This window comes from Sander lucioperca, chromosome 1 (assembly GCF_008315115.2).
Source record: "Sander lucioperca isolate FBNREF2018 chromosome 1, SLUC_FBN_1.2, whole genome shotgun sequence".
Classification (NCBI taxonomy): Eukaryota; Metazoa; Chordata; class Actinopteri; order Perciformes; family Percidae; genus Sander; species Sander lucioperca.
The window spans coordinates 8,040,292-8,068,046 of NC_050173.1; the positions used below are offsets into that span (position 1 = coordinate 8,040,292).

Genomic DNA, 27,755 nt, shown 5'->3' on the forward strand with positions numbered 1-27,755 from the left:
GCAGCCCAGCCAATACTAACATTATTAAGCAGTTTGGGTATCGGCCAAGATGTAGTCCCTCCTCCAAAGCGCGCTGAAGAAGGGTCTGGCTACTCCACATAGCATTCGGGGATGGGAGGAAAATGTGCTCTGGTTTAGTGGCATTACTTTAAACCAATCAGAATCGTCATGGGTGGCGCTAAACTCCACACACAGCCGCTGCAAAATAGTTGTGCGAGAGAAAACTCAATTTGGACAGGTAGTCTAGCTAGCTGTCTCAATTTACCCTGCAGAGAAGATTGAGGAGCAGTCAACAATCGTCCTCATAAATCCACCAAATTTAAAATTCCAACACAAAGAAAGTGGAAGGAAACTGAAAATACATGCATCTGGCAGAATTTCCTGCGGCACCGGAGCAATCCCGGAAGTGGAACGTCAAGGATATAGACTAGCCATGATGTAACCAGTCCACATTAAATACAGTTTCTTTGTTAATGTTATTCTAAAATTAAATGTTTGGGGTTGATAAGACTGTACCAAAGATGGTAGAGCTGGAGGCTAAAAGCTTTGGATAGCTCAGCCTGGCTGAATGCAGAGTAGTCCATACAACAATTTTGTAATTCCTTGACCTGGGTGAGAGGATCCAGCAGGGAATTCACTGGCTCCTGCACACACAGACGAGTCAAAGTCCTGAGAGCGCTGAGTTTTGTCTCTGAAAGGAGGCTGAAATGAGGTGAAGAAGTGCACAGATGGCGGGATAGCCAAATAGGGAGCATGATGACTGAACTGTTTGATGTGATCAAATTTTTATCTGACGAAAGGAAAGGCTTTTGGAAAGCTATGTGTAAAAGTGCACACCACTTTGGGGGAAAGCAGATTAGCAGAAGATTACTTCTTTTCCTTTTCCCTCTTACCCTTTTCCTGTGCACTTAAACGCCACATCTTAAGCATTGCTCAGATGTAGCTGAGGGACAGCCCCTGCTGCAGTTTATGTATAATAAGTGAAATCATAAAACGTTATAACGTCATAAAAAGATAAAGTCAAAATGATTCTGTTTTGCATGTCTTTTTGCACTTGATAGAAAGATTTTAAAAAGGGATTTAACTAAATATAAAAACATATTAAACAGTTCCTACTCATATAAACTAAGGACAGAAGGCCTCATATTATGGAAGCTGCATTGAGAAATCAAAAAATCATTGAGTTAAATCAAAACCTTTCTAAGCCCCTCTAGAATACTAGTTGCATGATTCATATATGACAGTGCATTATACAAGATATTAAACCATTTTCTGGCTATCTGTTTTCTTGTCTAATGAATAACTCTTTCTCTCCTCTGTTGGCTTCTCTTTCTTATTCTTTACTGCTGCAGATGTTTGATGGATAAGGGGTTTGTGAGGATTGGGAAGTGGTTCTTTAAGCCACATGAACTGGAAGAAAAGTCTTTGGGCAACAGGTAAGAACTTTCATAACACACCCGTGCCTCATTGAGATATTGTCATTACTTCTTAAGCATGTTTTATGTGCCACAAGGTTTGTTTGAAGTCCATGTGTATATGACCGTGTGTGTGTGTTTGTGTTTGTGTCAAAGTGTGACACAGCAAAGCAGCGTGCATTGGTTTCATGTGATTCAGAATTTGTCTCTTCTCCTCTCATGTCCTTGATGTTCCAGCGGCTGGCTCAGGGTGTGAGACTATTAAATACCAGGACAGTGAATGGTGGTGAGAGCCGAGCTGAGTCGAGCTCTCACAGCTCTCTCTCTCTTTGTAAGGCGTGTGTGTGTGTGTGTGTGTGTGTGTGTGTGTGTGTGTGTGTGTGTCACTGTCACACTGTATAAGTGTGTAGGCAGACAGAGACTAAAGCAGAGTAAAAAAAGAGGGGTGGGTGTGATGACAGTTGCTCAACTTGTTGCTTCAGCGATTATAGTCTGCCCACTTCAGCTTCTCCTGCTGGTGAAGATGCAATATTCCTTGCATCTTTAATGTAACAGTGCTTAAATGCTAAGTATTCAAGTGGGAAACCACTTAGCTGTCAATTTTTCTTACTTCAGAAATCTGTTGGAACAGCAAACACAAAAAAATTATTTTATTTATATTTACTTTGTAGTTTTTGAACTGGAAAGCCCTTAAATTGCATTGTCATTCAAATGTGCTGCAAATTAAGAGATGCACAGGAAACTCACGCTCTGGAAAGTTGCTGACACAAGCGCAGTCTGCTGTGATGCGCTGTAGCAAACTTGGGTTTAGCTGTTCAGAGCAGGGGGAAGTCCCTCAGTGAGGCTCACTACGTGACATCTCAGGAGTGTGTGTCATTTGTATTGCGTACGTATAGTGTTTGCATAAATACTGCGAAGAAGCCTAGACGTGACTGTGACATGTTTTGTACCTAAAAGCACTCTCATGATGAAATGTACTGCACATACAGGTGATGTATTAAAGTAAAAAAAAGCTGAATAAATGAGTGGAGAAACATAATGGATGCAGGTGCTTCCATGCAGAGCATGAGGGGTCACTGAATGGTTTGATGAGAATGGAAAGGATGGGAATCAAAAGAACACTTATGCTCTACATAGACACCACACTTCTCATATTGTATCTCTCACCCTCTCTGGCCACACAAAGTGACCCCAGTTTTAATTACCATGGATGTATTTTTCTGCTTGTTTTTGCTTTTTAGAGGTTGTCACATCTTTAAAAGGTTCTCTGCACATTTATTGGGTATATTATCCTGTTTGACAAGTTACCAAATGGTAGCATGAAGCATAGCGAGTCACTGCAAGATCAGTAAATAACATTTGTGATTTGGGAAGTAGGAAGGTGTGAAGACACTGTGTGTGTGTGTGTGTGTGTGTGTGTGTGTGTGTGTGCGTGTGCGTGTGCGTGCATAAATACTGCATGCATACAAACACATGTTGAGATTCTCTTTCTGAAATTATGCTGCGTTTGAGTGCAGACATTTCTTTTGTACATCATGTCATTTGTCTTTGTTTTGACCGCTCTGTATGAATGTGTTGTCAGCTGGTACGCCCCCTGCTGAGCCAATGCTGACTTGTTCTGTCTGTGAATTATGAGAGAGAGAGAGAGAGAGAGAGAGAGAGAGAGAGAGAGAGAGATTCTTGAGCACATGAAGGCACAAACATGTCTTATGTAGATGTCATGCTAGCTGTTTCATGTTTGCACTCTGCGGGTGTCGCGTGTATCAAATCATGTAAGTGAACCATGGCATTTTTTCTTTCCACATGTCTCTACTGCTTGCTTCTAGCACACATGCAAACACACATACTGTCCTGAATGCCCGCACACACACACCATCCCTCGTTCCCAGAATAAAAGTGTTGCCCCACAATTGACAGTGTGAGCCCTAAGGATCCCTGCAGATCCCTGGCCGTCAGTGTTTTCATGCCATGAGGGAACATTGCTCACTTAGGCATACACTGACCTCCTGCCTCAGCTGTAACCAGCTCCTTTGTCTCTTCTTTACTCCCACACTTTGCCTTTTATCCCCAACAGGGGGCGCTTCAGTGCTAATATCCATGCCATGCACCCTTACCCGTGCCAACTCCTGTGCCTTGGCGCTGCCTCCTTTGTCAGGCTTATCTGGTGTTTATGTCATATGTGTCCCCAGGGCACGGCGAGGATTGGCACATCCAGGACACATCCAAAGCACCCTCCGTCTCCTCTTCTCTCCCCCACACACACACACACACACACACACACACACACACCCTCCCCTCTCAGCACAACACTCATGCTCTCTTTGTGTCTGAATGGGAGGAAAGCACTCTGGGTTGGTAACGGATTGCATCAGACGCTAAGGGGAGCGAGAGAGAGACTTACTGGCATACAGAGAGAGTGTGAGAGAAGAGGCGAGGAAGAGCAGGGAGGAGGCTCAATGTGTGTGGTGGGGAGGTGGGGATCAGAGAAGGCGGGGGGTCGTAAATTAATCATTACTATAGACGGTTGAATGGATGTATTATGGTCGGTCTCTCTCATTAGTTCAGACAATTCTATGCTTGCCAAGTACCCTACTGTACACAGTATATTTCTTAATCTACGTGCATTCATTCGCATTAATGGCCATATACTCATGTATAAATAATGTCCATATTTTATAGTGTAATAGAGCTATCCTCTGGTGCTAGACCATGAAACAAAAACAAGTTGCTCTGCCTGTTTAAACTACTTTTTAAAAATCACAGAAATCCTTAGCTAACCTGAGAAAATAAGCTTTTTTTTTTAATACAAGTCCTCTCCTCTCCTCTCCTCTCCCCAGGGACCAATGACATTGAGATATTATTAGCCATCTCCTAGGCAACAAACATTTGGTGTTAGGCCACATCACAAGGTCACAGAATCTCCAGAAATAAAAACAACAAAAAATACACATGAAAAACATTCCCTCTTTTTACACTCTAGATCTACTTTTTACCCACACTCTAACTTATACAAAATCCTTCCTAATATGAAAAAAAAATACATTTAATCAAGTTTAATCATAAACAGGCAGACAAGAAGAAACAATATAAAATAAGAAACAGAATAGTGAGCGAGTAAGAAAAAATATATAATTGGTATGTGTGGTTAAATCTGTCCCCCAGTGCTTTCAGGGGCTTTAAGGTCAGGGCGTTTCAGACAGAGGGGTGAATACAAGTATATTCAGAAAAATAATGTCTGAACAATAAAGCATGTAAACATGTTCTAATAGAAATCCAAAATACAATATGAACCTTAAAATGATCATAATGTGGGACCTTTAAAAATACTTGAACTCACGGTTGCAGTAAATGAGAGTAACAAAGTCAAAGTGCTTCCACCTCAGGTGGCCTTTGTTCTTCATCTTCATTCAAGATAATTTGACATGTTGTGTGCAGCATGATGGCTAATGCATTAATAGTTTGGTAGATTTATAAAGAAGGAAAATGACCTTGTACTGGTGTGATGGAGGACCTTTAAGGCCTACATTAATACTTGTCAGGGATCTGGTGTTAGTTATAATTTAGGCTTTTTTTTTAAACTTTTATCACAGAAGAAAGACAATCAGCGTAAATATGTAAAATAGTTGATGTGATGTATGGTGTGAAGATTTTCTTACTGGTTGAGTTGGGGGCCAGCTGATTATTTGACATGTTACAAAGGTAAGTGACAAGAAAAAAGCCCCCCATGAGTGACTGATTAAAAGATGGAAGCTTTCGGACTGACTGGCAGACAGATGGATAAGGTTAAATGAGTTGGACTGGTAGACTAACTAAGGCTCTAATAAAAGTTTAAGGGTTTGGATTTAGAGCATCAGGATTTAGAAAGAGTGTTGAGTAAGGAATTCTTAATTAGTTTTTCAATACTTCAGTCATTAAATACTTGTTAGTAGCACCATTACGGAGAAGACATCCTGTCCAGTGTCCTCTTGCTCTTTGTTATTCTGCCATCCATACTTTTGGTTTGCAATCAACTACTTATGCAAACATTAAAGCTAAAAACTTCATTTAAATTTCAAGATGTTGAGGTTTATAATTGAAGTCAATTGAGGGACTAAAACCTACTTCTTTCAGAACTTGTCCTAGTTCTTCAGGTCAACTATTACTACGTCATTACTGAAACATTGTGGCTCCCACAGACACATTTGCATAATTGCAGGTGTTCTAGAAATTTTCAACATTAGATTTACAGTTTCTGCAGAGCAATAGGAAGGTAAGGTGTGTTCAGGTGGGGGTTCACTTCAGAAGAAATGCCTCTGTCTTGGCATTATTTCAAAGGAGCTAGTGCAAAGCCGCGAATATGTAAATGACACAAGTGTATGTGGGTAGGAAAAAATAACAATACAAATACTTGCGCAGTCATTTATGAATTTGACTGTTACTATAATATGTGCTTCAGTCAGTAGTAAAAAGGCTTTTATAGAGAAGTTACTGGAAAATCCACTGTATTTAAATACAGCAGTTGAGATCTAAGTGCACTGTGAGCCATACAAATATTAATGAATCTGATGTTTCTGATGTTTTGTCATGTATATTTCAGTGTTATTAAAGTCATGCTTTTGTGCTTGTAAGATAAAAGTTCAGAAGTGCCCCTCTTTCATTCACGCTTGTTAAATATTTTGATTACTAAAAGATTTGCATTTTCTTCTTTAAAGCGTGTTTGTTCTACATGTGTCTTGGGCCTCCCTAGAGACAGAAAGCAGAGAGCATGTGATGCACTATCCCCCAGATTTCACAATAACATTACCAGGTAAAACCACAGAGAGCAAGAGAAAGAGGAGGAGGAGGAGCAGGAGAAAAAAACCACATAGATCAATAGAGAGGATGGTGATACATCACAGCAACATCCTTTTCCTCTTTTTTAATTAGGACCGCAGATATGAAGGTAAAAGCCAGTGGTACCTCAACGTATTCACAGTCATTATCTGCTGTTTTTCAGGACTTACAAGAAATCTAATTTCGACTGTGATTTTCTGTGTTTCTTGTCCCCATAGAGAGGGCGATGAGTGGGCACAGTTTGTGTCCTTAAGCACCTTTTCATTGTGAATCCATAGTTGGAGCAGTGTTTGAGCACAAACATTGTGATCGCAACACTGGCTAAAACCACCCACTGGGGGCCACTGAATAATACATCAAGCTGACTGCATCCCCCTTATGCTCGTGTTAATACTGGTGTGACATGTCTGCGTGCAAGAACATATGCACATACCTGCATTAGCCTGGGAGTATTGGTGTTTTGGTCGTATGGAATAAAGTTGTAGTGTGGGTGCAGTGGAAGGACTTTTACAGCATGTTTGTGAACATGCAAAGAGGGTAAACATCAGTCCACCAGAGCAGTGTTGACGCTATTGTGTTTCCAAGAGATGTGTTCAGAATGTGTAGTAAGGGTTAGGCAGCTAGAAGATGAAGATAACTCATAATAGTGCTGCTGTGGTGGCAGAGAATTTAAGGTACAGATTAAGGAGATTAATCCTCCAGATTTGAGAGAATCTAAGAAAACGCTATCAGCCTGCTTAGTGCATATGACTGTTAATGATCTCTAAACACAGTTATCACATTGTGGGCTTTAGGTGCCTCTAACAGTGTGGGGAAAAAGCTTTGTGTGCATGTCTTTTTTTCTTGTACAGTTTATTGCTTTCTCACTCTAATCTTGTTTTATTTTTTCTCCCACTGGGTTAGACATGAGAGCATCCCCACAACCGAGATAACCATTGTTATTTTGTGTGCATGTGATTTTACACACAGATGCATGTGTGTCAAGTCCATGATGCATGTCGGGCATTAACCGGCTCCCCTGCTGGCTGGCTGGCTGGCTGGTGGTGTTGTGATGGGGTAAAAAGACACAATGTCACATGAACCCCAACACAGTTGCTTTGTGGCATTCAAACATGCGTGTGATGCACATTGTGTGTTCACAATAACTGGGTTTATCTGCGTGAATTTGTGCCTCCCTTTACATGCATACCCTAGACATTTGCACACATACGATAGCTGATAGCCTACATTTTACTGTATTTACTATTTATTTACTGTACTGTTAACACTGGCATATAAGCTTAGCTGTACATATGAAGCCAAATGAAATGGACGTGTGTGTGTGTGTGTGTGTGTGTGTGTGTGTGTGTGTGTGTGTGTGTTCTCCGGCTCTACATTCCCTGATTGATTTCACCATAAAATTGTGCTCAGTAACCACCCATTAAAACTCTGATCTCATCGATATGTGTGCAGCAATTGCAGTGCGTGGCACTGAATCTCCTCCTTTTTCTCTCACACTCGTTTTGTGCTTTCACTTCTCATATTACACTGTATCTTTCCTTCCTTGTCCTCCTAATTTCCTCTTTATCCTTCCATTTTCCCATTCCGTCTAGGTCTTGTTCATGCATCTTCATTTTTCTACCTCACTATGTCTCCATCTTTATTGCTGTTCTTCTTTCTACTCTGCTCTTCTTCCTTTCTTCCTCCTCTCACTTCTTTTTCTCAACCCTCCACCCCCTCCTTTCCTATTTCTCTGCCTCCTCTCTCTATCTCTCCAATACTGCCAGCCCTGAGGCGAGTCTCAGCCATCACTCCTCTTCATTTATTAATACCTGTACTCATACAGCCCAGCAGCACACACAGCTGCCTCACATCTTTGTCCGCTGTCCTCACACACACATACATACAAATACACACACACACACCCTTGCCAGGTGCACATATGTCCCCCGAGGATGCAAGAAGCCCAGTGTGTCCACACACTCACACCCGCTTACTGTGCAGAAAAATGCCCTTTATAAAAGGACAGGGAGCATCAATCTCCCAGCTGCGTCAGCCTACAGTTTGATGCTCTTTTTGTAGTTCTCTGTTCACAATTTTTAATCAGATAATGTTCATCAGTAGCCTTTATAGGCTTTGCTTTGTAATAATTCAGGTAGATTTTAATTGAGAGCACCAAGGTGAATAATTATTTACCAGCACACCGTAATCCCAGCTGAAATATCAAAAGTATCCAACAGCCACTAATTCCGCTGGATTACTGTCGGATTTTAAGACAGAGAAAGACAGACAAGGATACAAAGAAAGAACAGATGATTTCCAACAATGATTCGCCGCTATTTGGCCAGAGCTGCCGTTTTTTACAAGGGGGCTTAAGGGAGCCATATTTTTGTCCACACATCAATCCTGATCAGTGCCACACATCTCATAAAAATATATAATAACAATATAAACAAAATTATCAACACAGAGGGAAATGAATTGTAATGGATGCTTCATTTCACAGCCTTATTTAATATGTGCAGTGCAGCCAGAACATAACATAGTGAAATGCATACAATTTATCAATCAATCAATCAGTCTATGAAAAAACATTTCTAACAAAACTTTCCTAATTTATTTGTCTTAAGTGCCCTTAATCATATCTATACATATATTTAAATTACTTAATGAAGAATCAGTGCAAATTGTAGCATGTGGCTTTATATTTTTCAGTAGAGCGTTAAACATCCTACATGTAAATTGTGACTGTGCATATATGTATGTCAGTTAGCTGGACTGGTACTCTTGACTTGCAGCTGTTCCCCTGAGCTTCTGCAGGCAGCTATGTATAGCTCTTCATATGTTATAATGATGCACTGAGGACAAAGTTGGAGGCCAGTGACATTGAAAGCATTTTGACTCATGTGTTGTACAGATGTGATTTGTGGAGATGATAGACTTGCTTTGTGTTTCTGACGGAGGGTGTGTGCCTGTAGGTGCGAAGGCGACGGTGTGCTTGTGTATGCATATGTACAGTAGGTGCTTTTCCTCCTGTGACTTTGCATCATTGTGTTCAAACCACCTGTTATTATGAGGGTATGTTTTTTTCTCCGGGAGCATTAGGAATGTTTATGAAGCATAGAAAATTTTCCTCTTCCCTCATTGGGTGCCCTCGGCGCCATCTGGAGGCCGCCATGGTCAACGCCACAAGATCTTTGGCTCCCACAAGACTGTGTTTAGTTCTGCCCATGAGTGACTGTGGAACTGGCCATTTTATTGAATTTGATGATCCATTACAGCTCAAATGGAGGCCCAGCTCCCTCAGGTCAAAGGAGATATTGCATAGGCAGCAGGGTAATCACAGGGAGATTACAGTACCTGCTGACTTTATTGTCAGTGTGATATATACAAACCAAGATGGTAAGGAGCGTTATAGATTAAAAATATACATCAGTGGAGCCATCTTGGTAGATAATGATGTCCAGCACGCCCACTGGTATGTAGATTGCAATAAGGCCCCAACAACTACTCCTCTGTGATTAAAAAAAAGGAGCAATGCATGATGAACCATGCCTGGGCTGCGTAATAAAGAGAGCGCTGCAGATGTAAACATGTAGTCACCACGATCAGTCATAAGCAAATGAGGATTTATACCTGCAATAAGGAGCCTGTGTGGGAAATGATGAAGATGATCAATGTAGGTAGAGCTTAGTGAGGCTTTTACAAAGACACATTCTGAGTGTTGTTCTCTAAATTGCTGTTTGGAGAAAAGCACTCATCATCTGTCATGCTGCTGCCCGAAAGATATTCATGTTGTACATTTGTTTTTCAATAGATGTGATTCATGGGTTTGTTTAATCTCAAGTTTAACATAATTAAATGTAATTTTTGATTCCATTTAAATCTCAAATACAATTATGTTGTGAAGGTAAATCTACATGTAATGAAGTTGGACAGATATTCAGTTACAGTACAAACTCATACTGCTAATTAATTCAATGTTTCACGGTGTGAAAGATTTTGTTCACATCTTTCTGTAATCAGCTCACTGCACACACACAGAATAGATTGCTGTACTGTTCTGCCTATCTGTGGTCTCATCATCTAAGCCATTACTGCCTTCTGTCCCCAGTGAACACCTATCATGCTCCTTCTCCTTCTTCCTTCACGGGGAGAGCAACGTGTGCACGAGTGTGGAGATCGCCCAGCACCAGCCTGCATACCACATCACAGAACACCACATCTGCCTCGCACAGACCTCCATCTCGCCAGTACAAGGTACAACCACAAAGCCATTGTTTTTTGCCTATTGATTATGTACACAGAACAAAACAAAAATGATCAGTAAGGCGCATGCACTGCAATGAAGTACAACCAGAAGTGTGTTATATTAACTGATGAACATGTACAAGACAACGTGCCATATTTTACAAAACATAATATGCAATTATCAAAAAACTGTAGTGGAAGACGTATTCAGATGCGTTAGCATTACCACATTGTATAAATACTCCACTGCAAGTGAAAGTAATTAAGTATCAAAAGTAAAAAATACTCAATAGAGAGAAAAATAGCCCCTGTGAATGTTATGCTTTTATATACTGATGTATTACAGTAATGTGTGAGTAGAAGTGTTTGGTCAAGGTGGAGTTAATTTGAACAATTGTATACTTGAGTGTTTTTTTTTTTTTGTAAAAACCTTAATTTGTAACATAATTAGTGTCTAAAGATAAATGTTGTGAAGAAAAAAGTACAATATTTCCCTCTGAATAGTAGAAGTATCAAATAGCCTGAAGTGTAAATATGGAAGTAAAGTACAAGTACCTCAAAATCATATTTAAAGTCAGTACTTGAGTAAATGTACTTACAGTAGTTGCATTCCAGCCCTGCAAAACAGTAGTTAACTGATTTTATGACCATTACATAACCTTACTTATGGGCAACCTTCTGCAAACTCATTGTATTTACTGTTAACCTCCTCAGTGTGTATTTTCCTGTGCAATATAATGAAATACAGCAAAGTTAATGACAATATTTAAGGTTGCTGATTACACCATGCTATGCACCATTCTTCCACTCTGTTTTATCCATCTGCAGTGATCCTAAGTCCATACGGTCTGAGTGGCACTCTAACAGGTCAGGCTTACAAAATGAGTGACCCGGCGGCACGGAAGCTGATGGAGGAGTGGAGTTACTTCTACCCTATAGTACTTCAGCAGAAACAGGGAATTGGGGAAAAGGAAAAAGAAGAAGCAAGCCAAGCCTACAATTGCACCTGTCACGCAGCAGTGGAGGTCATCGTAGGTATGGAAAAAGTCACATGTCTGTTGGATTTAAAAGAGCGTGGAACCCTCTGTCTCCATGTAGGCAGTTTGAGCTGAGGTATTAGTGGATGGGGTGCTATTGAAGTATACTTTGGCTGCTATGATCCTCACAGTCTTTTATCACATCTCAGAATGAAAAGGGGGAAATGACTGGAAGTGAAGAGGGAGCAGTAAAGACAGAAAGGGAAGATAGGGAAGTGGAGGCAAAAGCCCCCAGGGAGGCACTCTAACAGCTTTGTCTAATCAGTCTGATCCCTCAGCGTTGGTTTGACCTGATTATAATCAGAACTCCTATGCATACCAGTGTTTTTTACATCTAAGAAGAAAAGTATTTGCTGCCTGAAGAGGTGAAGAAGTAAGTGTGAAGGGATTTAAGATGATATGTTTTATATGAGCGGTGAATGTGCGTGATCACATTAATGGATAAGGAGCAAGTGCATTGCACATAAAGTATATAGCTGCTGTACTTATTTCCTTTTCTTTAGCAAATTATAATTTAATGATAGGTTGGTGAGTGTGAAGATATACATTTTAGGCACAATAATTGTTATGTGGGTATTGCATAATAATAAAAAAAACTGCTTTAAGATGGTGCTCAATAAACCTTGCCGTTAAAAATGAGCAGCGGCCGTCCCATTGTTTCATAACAGTGAATAATGCCCTTCTTTTCATCTTCTTAGGTGGAGTAAGGATGACCTACCCAGCTGCTTTAGTGCTGATAGCCCAGGGGGACCTACCAGTGGAGCAGCCTCCACCTGTTCCTGCAGCTCAGGGCCTCAGCAGGGAGCCAAACCACTGCAGTGTGCCGCTAACACCGCCAACGTCACCGCAGCAGCCCTGCTCGGGTAACAAAAACACACACATACACACCTTCCTGCAGGACATTTCATACAACATTATACATGCATGTAATCCTGTGCTCTGTCCCGCATTACATCTGTTCCACCCTTTTTGTTTTCAGCGGACAGCGGCTTTGTGACCTCCGTCTCCAGTGTCCCCACATCGGACAGCAGCATGGGGGTCGCCAGCATCAGCCCAAAGCATTCCGCGAAGAAGCTAACCCGTCAGGTAGTCCATCAGGCCTGGAGGGAGTGCTATCTCAACCAGCCTCAGCACATGTAAGTTCAAACCATCGCTGAGTTTGTTTCCTCTGCTTAGTGTGTTTATTATGGAAGAGCAGTGATGCAGTTGAGCTGGTGCACTCATAGATCTGTTTGTTCCCTGCAGATCGAATCCACCAACTGACGTGACGCCCAAGAAGGAAGTGCCAAATGAAGTAACCACGTGGGACTTTAACGATCTGGGAGCGAGAGCGTCATGCAGCTGCTCCAGGTACCACAGAGCTGCACCCAAGCTGTTCAGTATCAGCATTATACGTATATGTACAGTATCTGAGATTTCATGTGTATTACATAAGACATATTTATATTTAAAGCCTTTTGCAAAGCAGATGCTCCAACAAAACAGCTTTGTTAAGAAAAGTTTTTGATTTAAGTCAACATAGTATACAGTCTGAAAAACAAAAAACTAAAACTAAAAATGCTGTAATTAATGCAATTCTAAGTGTCAGATCACAATCTAAACTTAAATAAAACAATGACTAATATTGCTCAGCAGAAAAGAGACAGATGAGGACAATGAATGGGAAAAAGTTTTTTAAACTAGTAATAAGAAGGAATATAGGTGTGGACATTTCTAAAACTCAATAATTACTTTAAAACAGATTCTTCAGAGGGTTTTCATTAGTTTTCTTTTCTAACCTGTAATTTGACTTTGTTACAGGTTGAAGCAGCAGAAGTTGAATCTGACCACCACATCCACTGCCAACCCCCAGACTAGTGCCAACCCCACTCAGTCCTCTGGGCCGTCATTATACCCTCCCTCGCTGCCCAAACATAAGACCAGTGATAAGACAGAAAAGGCTGACAAACAGTCCAAGAGGCCAGCCATGATCCCCTTCCACCACCGTCTATCAGTCACACAGGAGACCTCTCTGGAACAGGATTCTTCCGGAGGACCCCAGCTCGGGGGTCTTGTGGCTCTGGAGCCATCCTTGGAGCCTCTGGCCGCTCTGTCAAGCTGCAAGTATCCCAAACCCCTCTCCAATGGCAGAAAAGCCCCTGAGTCCCTTCTCCATTCGCCCATGTCTCCACTTCCGCCCACACTCAGCCCACACCCACGAGTGCAGGACCCAGAGGTCCTAGATGGACCACTGGATATGCCTGTCTGTCAGGATGGGACTTCAGGGTTGGGGTTGATTACCAGCGAGACAGCTGTGTATACAGCTCTGCTTAAGCAGAGGGAAAATGGAGCCAGCTGGTGGAGAGGCTTCAGGACCCCCGGGACTAATAAGACTGACTACAGACCCTGTGAACTCCCCGCTGATAAATTAGAGGAAGTGAAGACTGAGACAGCAACTGAGGGAACTCTGCTAAAGAGGTAGGAGAGAGGGGCGCCCTGGTAGCTCACCTGGTAGAGCGTGCGCCCCACGTACCAAGGCTCAGTCCTTACCGCAGCGGCCCAGGGTTTGATTCCAACCTGCGGCCCTTTCCTGCATGTCTTCCCCTTCTCTCTCCCGCCTTTCCTGTCTACAACTGTCCTATCAATTAAAGGCCAACATGTCCAAAAAATAATCTTAAATAAAAGAGGTAGGAGAGAGACACAACATCAGTGTTTTGCTAAATGTTAGGTGCAGGTGGGAGAGGAAGAGCAGAGAGTATCTAAGAATACAGATAACGAGATTGTAAGCTTCTGGAAACATTGGATAGTGCTACCTGAGCCAGAGTCATACAAGACACAAGCATCAACAAAAAAACTATTACCTTTGTCAGGTAGTACTGGAGCCTCTGTGTGCAAGAAAGAAAGAATGAATTAACTACTACTACTACACATTATTTAATTATTTAAATGCATTTGTCTCTTTTTTCCTTCAGACTATACACACAGACGCACAAGAGATTTAAAATCTCAGAGGATAGGTTGAGGGACCACATCCACACTTTGGGCCTGTTTCAGCAGCCAGGTGTGGAGGCACTGCGGGAGCCTGGGGATGATCCCTACGACTTTAAGGAAGGAGACATCGAGTACACTTTCTCCTCTTCCAAGAGGTTAAAGGCTCAAGGACGAGAACCCAGCAAGAAGGCTAAGGTAGGACAACACAATGCAGTAATAGTTAAGATTCAGAAAAACTACAATCAAAATTTGCATATTAACCACATGACAACTTATATGCACTGTGCCACAAAATGCAGCATGTTACACATCATATTTATGTAATCTTTTTTTAAAAAGGGTCTCCTGGCTTTAGGGTTAGGACTGGAATTGATCTGAGAATATTCTTATTTTCTTCTAATTCGTCCACCAGGGAGAAGAAATCACCAGCAATGGAGCACTACCTGATGGGAACGATGCAATGTCCATTTTTAACTCAGCTCCAAAATCAGGTAGGACCTAGCTGCCATTGCCATCAACATCATGCCCATATTTCAGAGTGCATTTATTCATGGTAATTTGGAGCCATTGTCCTGAAGTTGTTTGTGTTGTTTTAGATGAATCAGGTCAGGATGACGGAGCTGCCAAAGCCAACCCTTCTCTGACCAGAGAAAAAGATCTGGTGGTCAACATCTCTGATCTAGACAACATATTTGATGAAGATGAGGAAGAGTTGGGGGTGAGGCATCACAGTTTACATACTATATTATTACATATATTTATTTTGTTTTTTTAACAAACAGCATGTAAGATATACTCTCAGACTCCTCTACAGTTTTATTTCTAGCAAACATACTATAATTAGCAGTTTAAGGGTTTAGTATTAACACAGGCACAGATATCAGATATTAGTATAATTCTCTCATTATCCATTATGTTTTATGCTTTTTCGTGAAGCCGAAAATATTGTATTAATATAAAACGTCTAATATTATGTGTAATAATTTATAGACTGTTTACCCCAACCAGCACTCAACCAAGCTACCAGTATCAACAGAAGATCGCCCTCTGGGGAAAGAAGGGAGAGCTGCAGTACCTTATCCATCAAGTGAGTCATTTTATTTATTTAGTGTAATACTTTTCTGTCTAACTACAGTTTTTTTTTTGTATGGAACCATTACACCTGTGTTCCCTCTCCTCCTCCTCTCTTCTCTTTCTCCATTTCTGTCTCCTTTCAGCAGTAGCAGACCTCCAGAGGATGTTTCCCACCCCACCTTCTTTAGAGCAGCACCCAGCCTTCTCTCCCATCATGACGTATCGTGACACCCCGAGCCAAGAGCCCCCTGCGCCCAGCGGAGCGGCTGACCACCTGCTGCCTTTAGCCTCCACCCAGTTTACTGAATACCGGATGGACATTGAGGAGGGCATGGCCAGTCCCAGGCAAGAGGATATCAAGGTGAGGAGAGGTGGATCGATCCCTAATTAACAGCACATATAGCAGCATATTTAGCTTTGTGCGTCATGCGTTAAAGCGTGAACTGAGGAAATTGCTCTCAAGTATGGGAAAAGGGACTTGGACTGGTTAATTACTTTCATAAATTACTTTTATCCATTTAAAACTAATTCAAGGGAAGTCAATACAAGGACTTGTTGACTGACTGGCAGCTGGTCAGGCTCACACCTCATGTTGGAATTGTTTCACTGATACCTGTAACTCGCTAATTAGCTATCTCAGTGTTGTGAGACAGACATCTGTACTAATTGCAGCTTGGAAATGCTAATAATAGTGGCCACTATTAGGTGCATCTGCTTGTCAACACAACAACAAGGATTGTTAGTGCAACTCAATGTTGCATAAAACATGCAAACAGAGATAAAAAGTTCAATTTAGCATTAGAATTGATTGAATCTAAGTAAATAAATGAAAACTGAGTGTTAGCTCCAGATGTGATAGATTTTTCTTGTATTGTACCACAGCTTCTATTGTTCAGATTGGGATGTGGTATATAATCAACGTGTATTCAGCCTTAGTTGGTGTGGGGAATATCACCTTCTAAATGAGAGTGGTCAGAGGAGGTTTGCCAGACTTTCTCAAGTGGGCACATAACCAAAAACCAAAACTGGACACTTGAAGAGTCTACTGTATATCTTGCTTTCTTTTGTGATATGTTGATGGCTAGGCTAAAATATGTCATAACAAGCCACACTGTTTCATTGGGTGACATGTTCCTTAAACATGGGTGCTGTAGTTTATTTTAGGTCAATCCCACATACACTGTCCTGCTGTGTTAAATACACTGGTGCACTAAATGTGTTTTACTCTGAAGCCGAAATATTTACACAGTAAATTTTAACAGTTTACCTTTGTTTGTGAAACATTTACTAAAAACTACAATGCCCAACGTTTTAAAGGAAACTACTCTGCCCTTTTAGAAAACTAAAGTAGATATTATTTATTTTTTAAAGAAGATCTGGCCAGGGGCTGAGAATTCATTGTTGTTTTTGGTCTTTTTGTGTGATTGTTGACAGTAAGAACAACTTAGAATACTGCCAGCCGTATCCTTTAAGACCATGACAGTGACTTTAGTTTATTCAAATGGCCTGTGTAGTCCAGAGATGTGAATCAAATAGTCAATAGTCAAATCGCATCTCTCATATAGATATGTCACCAAATGATAGACTCCCCCTATATACTTTTTTTGTTTTTTTGTCTATGTCACTAAATGATAAACTTATATTCTTCCATGATATCTTCTGTATCCAGCCACAAATAGGCTCCTCCATGTTCGGTCCATTCTTCTGCCTACCCAGCCAGAGTCTACCACCACTCAAGATTCCTGAGCAATGCTACTATCGTCCATCCTGGGCCCTCATGCCCAAAATGGAGCATTTCCCAGTCATGCATCCCCAGAATGCTACTTTCCTTAGAGACGGATACACGTGAGTAGTCAGCTATGACAAGCTTTTGTGACAAGTATGTGCTTTCTGAAAGATGAATATGTAAATTTTAGCCTCAGTAGAAACAGTGCCATTATCTAAGGATGCTCTGTTTGGGTATAAGGAGCAGTATGTCTTTTAAGAGCTGCTGCCCAGACATCTAAAGTAATCTTGTTCATCTGACTATTAGTTTTTGTTTCCTTCAATGTGTGTGTTTTCCAGAAACATGCCCAGTGTCAACACCCTCATGGACCAGGAGTACAGCCAGATGAGCGCCACCACTGCCTCTGTGGGCACCACTGCTGGGATCCTCCCATCTCCTGCCACACCCCGCTTCTCTGTGCCCACTCCACGAACACCTCGTACACCACGGGGTATCAACGCTGCAAGCTCTGGGCAGGGTTCGGTGAAGCAGGATGGTACTGAGCTCAGCTCACCAGTCTCCACGCCTTCCACCAGCCTGCCTCTTAGCTCTGTAGAGCCCCTAGCTCGGCCAGGACCCTCCCTGCCTGAGGCCCACAGCCTGTACGCTATCCTCCTGCTCTCAGACTCCGTCCTAAACGTCTTCAAGGATCGCAACTTTGACAGCTGCTGTATCTGTGCCTGCAATATGAATGTCAAAGGTGCAGATGTGGGGGTGTATATCCCTGATTCCACTTGTGAAGATCAGTACCGCTGTATGTGTGGCTTCAGTGCCATTGTGAACAGGCGGCTGGCCCATGGCACAGGCCTCTTTCTGGAGGATGAGCTGGATATTTACGGTCGGACTTCTGAGGTAGGCCGGGCGGCCGAGAGGAGGCTGGCTCTTTGCCGGCGGGACCCAGCTATGGGTGACCCTAGGGCCAAGCGGCCACAGGACGCAGCCCCTGCCTCTCCGTTAGTCATGATCCTTCTGCAGGAGCAGTGCTCCCATCCCATTTCTTCCCTGGCATCACTGCATCTCCCCCTCAGCTGTTCCTGTCATGGCCGCAAGGGTGCACTGCTCCAAAGCTGGATGTCTGAAAAGCAGTGGGCAGATGGAAGTGATGCTTGTGTGGACTGTTACAATGCCTTGGAACAGGGGCTGCAGTATGTGGATAACCACACAGGAGGGAAAGTAGATCCAGCTATTGTCAGAAGTACCGCACTTCACTCCTGGCCTCACACAAATGGTAAGAGGCATGATTTGACATGCAGGGGTTTGAACATAAAAATAACTGAATGCATCATTGGGATAAGATGTGTGTGATAAACTCCATTTAATAAAGTCCTACTTTACAGAAATTTGGTGAGAATACTATTTTCATGTATGTCTACCTGCCTTTCTGTTATCTTAACTATGTATCAATGTGTTTTATGTGTGTTTATTTGTTTCTTTTGTGTATAGAATCATGTTAACATGTGTGCATCTGTTCATGTATCTTTTGTGGGTGTGTGTGTGTGTGTGTGTGTGTGTGTGTGTGTGTGTGTGTGTGTGTGTGTGTGTTTGTTTGTTTGTGTGTGTGTGTCTGCCAATCTCCACAGTGGTGGACATGAACATGTTGTCGTCCCAGGATATGGTCCGTATACTGCTGTCTCTGCAGCCTTTCCTGCAGGATGCTATCCAGAAGAAGAGAACAGGACGGACCTGGGAAAACATCCAGCATGTTCAGGGTCCACTCACCTGGCAGCAGTTCCATAAGATGGCTGGGAGAGGCTCCTATGGTGAGACAATGTATTCATTGTTTTTATGCAGAAAACTAATTCCCTGTCTTAGTTTTTTGCTGTATGTTAACTGTTATAGTGTGAAATGCACATAAGTCGTCCTTATACTGTAGCCAACTAAACATGGTACTATTTCTGTTTGTCTAAGGTTCGGAGGAGTCACCAGAGCCCTTGCCCATTCCTACAGTGTTACTGGGCTATGACCGAGAGAGGGAGTTCTTGGCATTGTCCCCTTTGGCGTTAACGTTTTGGGAGAAGTTGCTGCTGGAGCCTTATGGCGGGCAGCGGGATGTGGCGTATGTGGTGCTGTGTCCCAATAGCCCCTCTCTTCTGGCTGCAGCCCGAGCCTTCTTCCAGGAGCTCAGCGCTGTTTACGAGGTAAGAGAGTGGATTCTGAATCAGAAGCATTGTAGAGTATCAACACATATTGTAATATAATGTGATAAGTGAAGAGAATGAACAGTAGCCTTGATTCCGTTTTCAGACGTGCCGCCTAGGGAAGCACCGTCCTCTGGCCCAGGTGTCCAGGGATGGCCTTGTGCATGTGGGGGAAGAAGTGGAGCCAGAAAAGCTGGAGGAGCTGGATGTGGACCAGTGGGTGACTGGACCCTGGGTTGGACAGCAGCACACTGACAACCTCAGCAAACTTAAACTTTACGCATATGCCTGCAAGCAGCAGCTTGGTGAGAATATTAAAACTAATCTGATCTAATAAATAAAATCAACCAGGCACTGCTAATGAACTCTTTTTTTTCTGTCTTGCAGGTCCCCAGCTGTCAGTCTTGCCTTTGGACAGCAGTCTTCTGTTGCCTCCCAAAGTCCAGGCTCCCTTAAACCCTACATCCTCAACCCAGCCCGCCTCATCTGGGCAGCCTCAAGTTTGGGGCCCTGATGGTGAACAAGCTCCGGGGACTGTCAGTTCAGGAAACGCTTCAACAACCCAAGGAGCAAGCAGCGACATTAAAGGGCCTTCCAGTGCTACACCATCAACCAACACACCAGCAGAAACCCCTGAACTGTAAGACCCAAATTATTGAGGAAATTACCTCAACTCAAATTCTGCCCCACACATTTGAACTAGTACAATTATAGTACATCTTCTTTCTTCTCTTGCTCTCTTTCAGCACTGCTGAGCAGTCTAGGATCGGCATCCCCACTGTGGCCGACTCGATGGAGAGCCACGCCAACCCACCAGCTATTGTTATTTACATTGTGGATGCTTTTCTGAGCTCAAGTGGAGCGAGAAATGAAGGGGGAGAGGAAGAAGAGGTTGATGAGGTAGAGGCCAGCAGCATTTGGCTACTAGGGCTTCTTCGCTGCTACACAGAGATGCTGCAGACTTTGCCGGAGATAATGAGACCGGCACTTGTGCTACAGGTAGGAAAACTTAAATTCTTACACTGGACAGAATTATACAGAACTTTAACTTGCTGTTGTAATCATCATATTTTCTTTCCATCCTAATGTGTCTTACTAAGGTGGTGCCGTGCCAGTACCTTCTTCAGCCGGCCAGTGGGGAGAGCCATTTCTACCTGCAACATCTGCGCTCCCTGTCCTTCTCCTGTTACTCCCAATGCAGACGTCTGCTGCCACAACAAACACACATCAAGTCCCTGACTGGCTTTGGACCGGTGTCCACTATCAATGCTGTACTTAAGAGTCCAGAGGTAGGCATGGAAATAGAGTAACTTTTATTGTATTTTCCACTAAAAATGAGTGTAATATACTTGCTCATTCCCATATTAACCCACTTTTTTGTCTTGAAATCTGAATTTGACTCCTCCAGCATCCCAGCCCACTGCAGCTGTACACCCCCCCATTTATCCTTGGTCCGACCCGTCCCAAGCAGCCAGAAGCAGGCGAGATATGGGCAGAGCTTCCTCCCAAATATAATGTGCTCTTTGTTGGATACTGCTTATCACACGATCAGCGCTGGATCCTGGTGTCCTGCACCGACCAGCAGGGGGAGCTCCTGGAGACCAGCATTATCAACATAGATGTACCCAACAGGTGTGGAAAAGTTTTCCTAATTCTGTGCACAGTTGTCCTTTTTACTTGTTCTGCTTTTGTTTGTATGAGACAGTACTCTGATCGCCTACGTATTTTTTTCCGACTTCAGATTGCGGCGTCCCAAGGTTTCAGCCAGGAAGATGGGACTACAGAAGCTGTGGGAATGGTGTATTGGCATCATCCAGATGACCTCACTACCATGGAGGATTGTGATTGGTCGATTAGGCAGACTGGGGCACGGGGAGCTGAAAGGTGAATTACGTCCATTCAGAAGAAACCAGGTTTTTCTTGATCAATAGGATTTACAGATTAGTTATGTGTAGAGGAAATATAGAGTTACCATTTGTTGCAAGATATCATTACCATTTAGTTTTTTTATTTTAATGTGAATACAACATTACTTTATAATCACTTTGTTTCCCAGAGTGCATATACTGACAAATAAAAATGAGTGGAAACATGTCTCTGCTTTAAGCAAAGACAAGACAGTAAGTTCATTCAGCATAAACTGTGACTTATATTATCTATTCTCTTTGTCCATTTCCTAATATCCATTTATAGTACATACACTGCAAGATTCAATACTGCATTGCCATACAACTTAGTTGTTAGGAATTTGCCTCAGTGTGCTTATGACAGAATAACAGACAATCGCAGCATAACTGTCAAGACATATAATAAGAATTTGTTTTGCTCTCTTTTATTTCCCCTCAAGAATTGCGTCAAGAGATTAAATTATCATTTTAGAATGATCCACTTATTTTCATATCTGTAAATATCTCTGCATTTATCTTGTTTTCTCCGTTGCACGTGCACCTCCCACCCTCTCTCAACCAGACTGGAGCTCACTTCTTGGGGAGCATTCCCTCCATTCAATAGGGCGCCAGCTGAAGGAGGCTTGTCGTATGTGTGGGATCTCAGCTGCCGACTCTCCCAGCATCCTCAGTGCTTGCCTGGTAGCCATGGAGCCACAAGGTTCCTTTGTGATCATGCCTGGTAAGTAGCCTGTCCACTTTGTGAAACTGTAACAACTGAAATAATATCGGATATTGCAGTACACTGGAATGTTTAGTTTAGTTTCACATTGTCAAAAAAAAAAACAGTAACTGTGATAAAAACGAGCTACATAATTGTGCAGATAAGAAAAACTGTAAATGAGTATGAAATTAAATAAATAAACAGTAGTACTAATAATAGTTTACTGCTAATTTAAACACAGATTTTTCAAAGAGTTTTCTAGGGATGTAACACCCAGTATAAATAGACACGTCATCTTCACTGTCTTTCTCTATGTGTCCAGATGCAGTCACCATGGGCTCAGTGTTTGGCCGCAGCACTGCTCTGAACTTGCAGACCTCGCAGCTGAACACTCCTCAGGATGCTTCCTGTACACACATCCTAGTCTTCCCAACTTCTGCCACCACCCAGCTGGCACCCAGCTCCTACCCTACTGAGGACAATAATGGTAATGTCTAGCAGGATAACAGTCATACTGTAGTTACAAGATTACTTATTGTGTCTTGAGACATAAATAAAACTATGCCCTTGTTTAAAATGGTTAAGATATAATATTTTGTACCAACAGGTGGCATCTTTGCGCTACAACATCTCTCCCCACAGTCACATATGGCTTGTGCAAAACATGATGAAGTTCTAGATCTGGACTACATTGGGCCCCTTTGTGGGAATATTAATTGTTTTGGTGGGAAATTACTCCCAACTAGAGCTGTGTCATTGATAATATGGTTAGGATTATGGCCAAAGTTTAAATTCATTGTTTTTTCCTTCAGACGACATGTTTGATCTGCCCTTTCCTGATGAACTGGAGAACGACATTGGCCATGACATGATGCTGATAACAGGGAACCTCCACCCTTCCCCCAACACCTCTCCTGTGCCTTCGCCGGGCTCTCCATCCGGGATGGGAATAGGATCACATTTCCAGCACACCAAGGTGAGTCATGGGCCGGTGAAAAGAAATAATGCTACAGTGGCTTGAGCTGTAGAAAATGACAAAAAGAAAACAATAGCATAGCCTATATGTGAAAAAGGCACGGTACTGTATTTACACATTACTTTATAGACATTATTTTTGAAAAAGGAAAGAAGGTTGTCTACCGCTCAGACTCTGAACAGAAAGGAAGAGAAATACAGAGTATGATCAGACCCGATTGTGTTACTTTAAAAAGAAATAATAATAATAACTTTACTGAGATCTGTCCACTTAATCTAGCTGAGCAACCTTGAAATTCCTAAACAATGCTGAAGCAAAACACAACAACGTATAAGACCATATATGACCTATAGAGTATATCAAATATAATAAGCATTTTAATTGCTATGTACAACTGTTTGTAACAGAACTACTTTATTGAAGCTCTTTGAAGCATGGCAGCGTCTTTTCTGCAATCTTCATATTATCAAACCAGAATCAGAATTACAGTTTTGCCAAATATAATAGACACAGAGAGAATTTGTCTTGGAGGCACAGGAGAAGAGACATGTTGACAACCTATATTACAGAACATTTCATTCAGTACTGACAAACTGTGGGAACAGCGTGTAGTTGTACAATAACATGTTAAAGTAACTGTTAAGCTTACTTATGTTAGCTGTGTATGTTATTACTGCATTGATCTGCATGCAAACAAATGCAAATATGTATGTTGCAAACACTTTGACTCAATGGAAAAAATATCTTATTAGCAAATAAAAGAGTATTTCTTCTCTTTAAATGGTGTTGCTCGGTGCCTGGGTAGCTCACCTGGTAGAGTGGGCGCCCATATGCAGAGGCTCAGTCCTCGACGCAGCGGCTCAGGGTTCGAGTCCGACCTGCGGCCATTTGCTGCATGTCTTCCCCCTCTCTCCCCCCTTTCCTGTCTACAGCTGTTCTGTCTATTAAAGGCTAAATGCCCCAAAATATCTTTACATGGTATTAAATAATAAATAAGTTAAACTATACTGTACTTTACTACAGTAAGTGTACAATATATATTTTGATCTACTAGGATTGCATGCTATAACCTAGAAACATCTCCATTGATATAAAGTAATGTTGCATTCAAGCACAGTTCAAACCATGGTAAACCAAATAATAAGCAGATCTCATTATGGCAATTGCTGAACTACAGAACATCTTCAGATCTCCTTTAATGCTACTAATAATAAATATGCAATATTATTCAGCTTCGTAATCAGTTTGGTCAGTACTCTTTTCACGCTTTCATGCATTACCTTGAAAATGATTTGTTTTTATTCTTCTTAAAGGAGGACAACACGCTCATGCCAGTGAACAGTCTCAGAATTGTAAGGTTTTTAATTAATAACTGTCCTTCTCCTGTGTGTGTATAGAGCCAGGGAGAGCGCTTACTGTCCAGGGACAGTCCACCAGAAGAGCTGAAGCAGCAGCCGCTGGCTCTGGGCTACTACGTCTCCACTGCACAAGCAAATGGACTTCCTCACTGGTTCTGGGCCTCCTGCCCGCAGGCTGAGAGCCAGTGTCCACTTTTCCTCAAGGTACTCAAAACACTGCATATGTGTGGGTGAGATAGACAAAGCCAGTAAAGCTTATTTTATTTGAGAGAAATACATACAGAGAAATAAGAATTTGTGCAGAAATACTTTAAATTATGTGATTAAACATGAAAGATGCATACAGCTGCTCACTACAGTATAGCTAGGCATTCTTCTGCATTTGACATCGTGCCATGTGTTTCTTTACTTCAGGCCTCCCTCCACCACCACATCTCCATAGCCCAGTCTGATGAGCTGGTGTCAGACAAGACTAAGAGGACCCCTCACCCCTTAGACTCAAAGACCACCTCTGATGTGCTCAGGTGAATACATAACACATGTTGTCCCTTTTAGATTTCTTGATCATCTGCTTTATAGAAAGCAGCTACTGGAGGGTGAGTACAAAACAGGCGTAAGCCTTCAAAGTCTGTGGTCAGTGGTCTTAATGAAGTAGTTGATATAAATCTTGTATTTAAAATATCTGTTCTTCATAAGTAAGTGTTACACTTACATTCTCATAGTTAACAACACATAAGCATTTTTCTTGCAATTGCAATGTGTGCTAAGAGCAGGTTTATGTGTTAAAGTGATTTGTTATCAGTAAAAAAAAAACATCTTATCATTTGCATATGCATCATAATTGATAAGAGCTGATAATAGTGGTTTCAGATAACATTACAAAAACTTGTATTTATTGTTATAATTGTCTTGATTAAATCTAAATATCATTAATAATTGATTAATGATAAAGATATTATCAAAAGAAGCAAATAGTTATTTTCAGTTATATATCAAATTACATGCTACAAAATTTTGATCATTTCTTAGCCATTACTTAATAAATATTTATTATCATAAGTGAAAAACTGATTTTAGTGCATACTATTATGATTAAGGATAAACTAACTGGATAAATCTTTAGAATATATACAATTTAAATATGTTTAAAAAGTCAGAATTATTGCTAAAATTGTATATTTAAACAGGTTTGTATTGGAGCAGTACAACGCCCTCTCCTGGTTGACGTGCACCCCTGCCACCCAAGATCGCCAGTCCTGCCTGCCTGTCCACTTGGCTGTACTGATCCAAATGTACAATGCCATCCTGAACATGCTTTAGCTGTGTGAGACTTCAAGGAAAACTCTAGGGGACTGATGGTTACCTTCATTTCCTCTGTGCCTACGCTTCCTTCTTCTGGGCACCAGAGAGCACCAGAGCTCTTCTGTTGCTTTGGGTAGACGTGGATTTAATGGTCGAATAAAGGACAGAGCATGTCAGACCTTCACATGCCTGGAATGTATAGAGTAAGAAGAGTGAAAAGCTCCGAACAGAACTTTAACTTTCACTTGTAAACTGCGTCACCCTGCAAACCCAGTACATTTGGTACCTTCACAACTGGTCCTGTGCCAGTTATTTACAGGTACTCTCTGAGGGGGGGAAACAGATGGATCTATCCAACTATGCCCATTTTATAGACATATCACACTGTTAACTTTCTCCTGATCAAAATAGCATTATATCCCACTCGGGCTACACCTCTTGGTGGCATTTGAAGCATCTGACATTTACAGAGAAGCTTTACCAAGTTTCTCTTTACACTTTAACATGTGAAATGGGACGTCTGTGCAGGGCCACATCCACTAACTCCAATTTGTACAACCAGCAAAGTGGCATGACAACACAAACACATAGCTTTGTTACATTAATGACGCTTTTACATTTTTGTATAGAACTGCACTGTTGATCTTCATGGGACTTGCAGTCGGTCGATTAATCTTTTCCCTTTACTCTGAAAGGGGCAAACAGTCCTCATTTACTCCACATGGGGAGCATTTGATAATGGCACTTTTTCCCTCACCTTCCAAAGTGTTGTAGATATGAACACAATGGAAAATATTTGACCAGTTAAGACAGAAGTGTTGTTTATAATGTAAGACATACATTTGCAAAGAATCGAGACTTATTTTTTAATATTTAAAACAAGAAAATGAGAAACTTAAACAAGGCCTTTTTCCCAATTGACTGTTAATTGTCTTGGGAGCTGAAATTTAAAAAAGAAGTGTAATTTTAATGCAATTGTAAAGATGCCATATTTATACAAATTATATCATATCATAGAATTTGATATATATATGTGTGTGTATATACATAAATATATATTACCTCTTCCAAGCAGGCACTTAATGATAAGGGTGATGGGCACAACCATCTCTTTAGAAGTGGACACAGTATGAACATTAATTAAAGAAAATGCATTTTAGTTGTTTTTATTTTATTTTATTTTATACAGATACTGAACATTTCACCTTTTATTTAATGAGTTTAAATTAAAAGAATTGATGCAGGAGATACAGTATACTCTATATTTATAAAGTGTTTCTCTTCTGCTAAAAAAAACTTGAAATAGGCAATAGAAGACCATGGTATTTCAACATTGCAAGATTATTAAATATTTAAGAATGATGCTTTATTTCATTGGCTCTCCTAAATGATGTCAAGCAAACCATTAGAAAGGCCTGTCTCTTCAGCTTCACTCAGTCTGCTCTTTGTTAGATTCCTAGCATGTTTGTATATATACACTTTTCAGCTGTGTTTTTTGGAATTTCTTAAAGCTGTACATTTCATGCTGGTTGGTTTACTTTTAAGTGATTCATATCAAAGTATTTTTTTGCTGTGAGCTTTTTTTGATATACAGTATACAGAACAAAACTCATTTAATTACAGCCAAGAGGTTGGATTGTCAAGTAAGTGTACACAAATGTACAGACGAGGGCAAGTTTGCAAAAAATTTGTCACATCTGTCATCACTTTGAATATCAAACAGATCCACTTTAGTGGAACTATCTGTTACTTTTACACTCTTTTTTTAGTAAATTATTAAAACTCTTGAAAATGATTTTGTGTTCAGTGTTCTCTTTTAAATCTAAAAGACTGTAAACCACAGATTATACATATATTTTACTCAAGTAATGCACTTAAGTACAAACTTAAGTACTTTTTACTGCACCACATTTATCTGACAACTATTAAATGTTCAGAGAATACTTTAGTGCTTTTACATTTTGAATCCAGGGCTTTTAGTTGTAAATGAGTATTTTCACAGTTTGCTATTTTTATTTAAGTAAAGGATCTGAATAGTTCGTCCACCACTGCTGATAATCAATTTGCA

The 27,755-nt window shown here is 41.3% G+C and overlaps 1 protein-coding gene across 6 annotated transcripts in view; it reads left to right on the forward strand.

Moving 5' to 3' along the window:
- The window catches only part of LOC116034974 (mediator of RNA polymerase II transcription subunit 13-like), a 74,247-nt gene extending 46,765 nt beyond the window's left edge, over window positions 1-27,482 (forward strand). For 2 of the 6 annotated variants that reach the window (XM_031277807.2, XM_031277813.2), the window contains exons 4-31: window positions 1,353-1,436; window positions 10,321-10,466; window positions 11,286-11,492; window positions 12,193-12,357; window positions 12,474-12,630; window positions 12,740-12,844; window positions 13,295-13,951; window positions 14,446-14,659; window positions 14,877-14,955; window positions 15,061-15,182; window positions 15,455-15,551; window positions 15,682-15,899; window positions 17,208-17,383; window positions 17,603-18,531; window positions 18,884-19,063; window positions 19,212-19,441; window positions 19,548-19,746; window positions 19,829-20,081; window positions 20,188-20,440; window positions 20,542-20,730; window positions 20,850-21,073; window positions 21,183-21,325; window positions 21,911-22,069; window positions 22,374-22,538; window positions 22,864-23,027; window positions 24,425-24,589; window positions 24,800-24,909; window positions 25,573-27,482. In XM_031277807.2, coding sequence (XP_031133667.1) covers window positions 1,353-1,436; window positions 10,321-10,466; window positions 11,286-11,492; window positions 12,193-12,357; window positions 12,474-12,630; window positions 12,740-12,844; window positions 13,295-13,951; window positions 14,446-14,659; window positions 14,877-14,955; window positions 15,061-15,182; window positions 15,455-15,551; window positions 15,682-15,899; window positions 17,208-17,383; window positions 17,603-18,531; window positions 18,884-19,063; window positions 19,212-19,441; window positions 19,548-19,746; window positions 19,829-20,081; window positions 20,188-20,440; window positions 20,542-20,730; window positions 20,850-21,073; window positions 21,183-21,325; window positions 21,911-22,069; window positions 22,374-22,538; window positions 22,864-23,027; window positions 24,425-24,589; window positions 24,800-24,909; window positions 25,573-25,705 — 5,923 coding nt within the window. In that variant the 3' untranslated portion in view covers window positions 25,706-27,482. The remainder of the gene's footprint in view (window positions 1-1,352; window positions 1,437-10,320; window positions 10,467-11,285; window positions 11,493-12,192; window positions 12,358-12,473; window positions 12,631-12,739; window positions 12,845-13,294; window positions 13,952-14,445; window positions 14,660-14,876; window positions 14,956-15,060; window positions 15,183-15,454; window positions 15,552-15,681; window positions 15,900-17,207; window positions 17,384-17,602; window positions 18,532-18,883; window positions 19,064-19,211; window positions 19,442-19,547; window positions 19,747-19,828; window positions 20,082-20,187; window positions 20,441-20,541; window positions 20,731-20,849; window positions 21,074-21,182; window positions 21,326-21,910; window positions 22,070-22,373; window positions 22,539-22,863; window positions 23,028-24,424; window positions 24,590-24,799; window positions 24,910-25,572) is intronic. The other 4 variants (XM_031277809.2, XM_031277812.2, XM_031277808.2 and 1 more) reach the window with 4 other exon arrangements.
- Window positions 27,483-27,755: the final 273 nt, after the last annotated feature.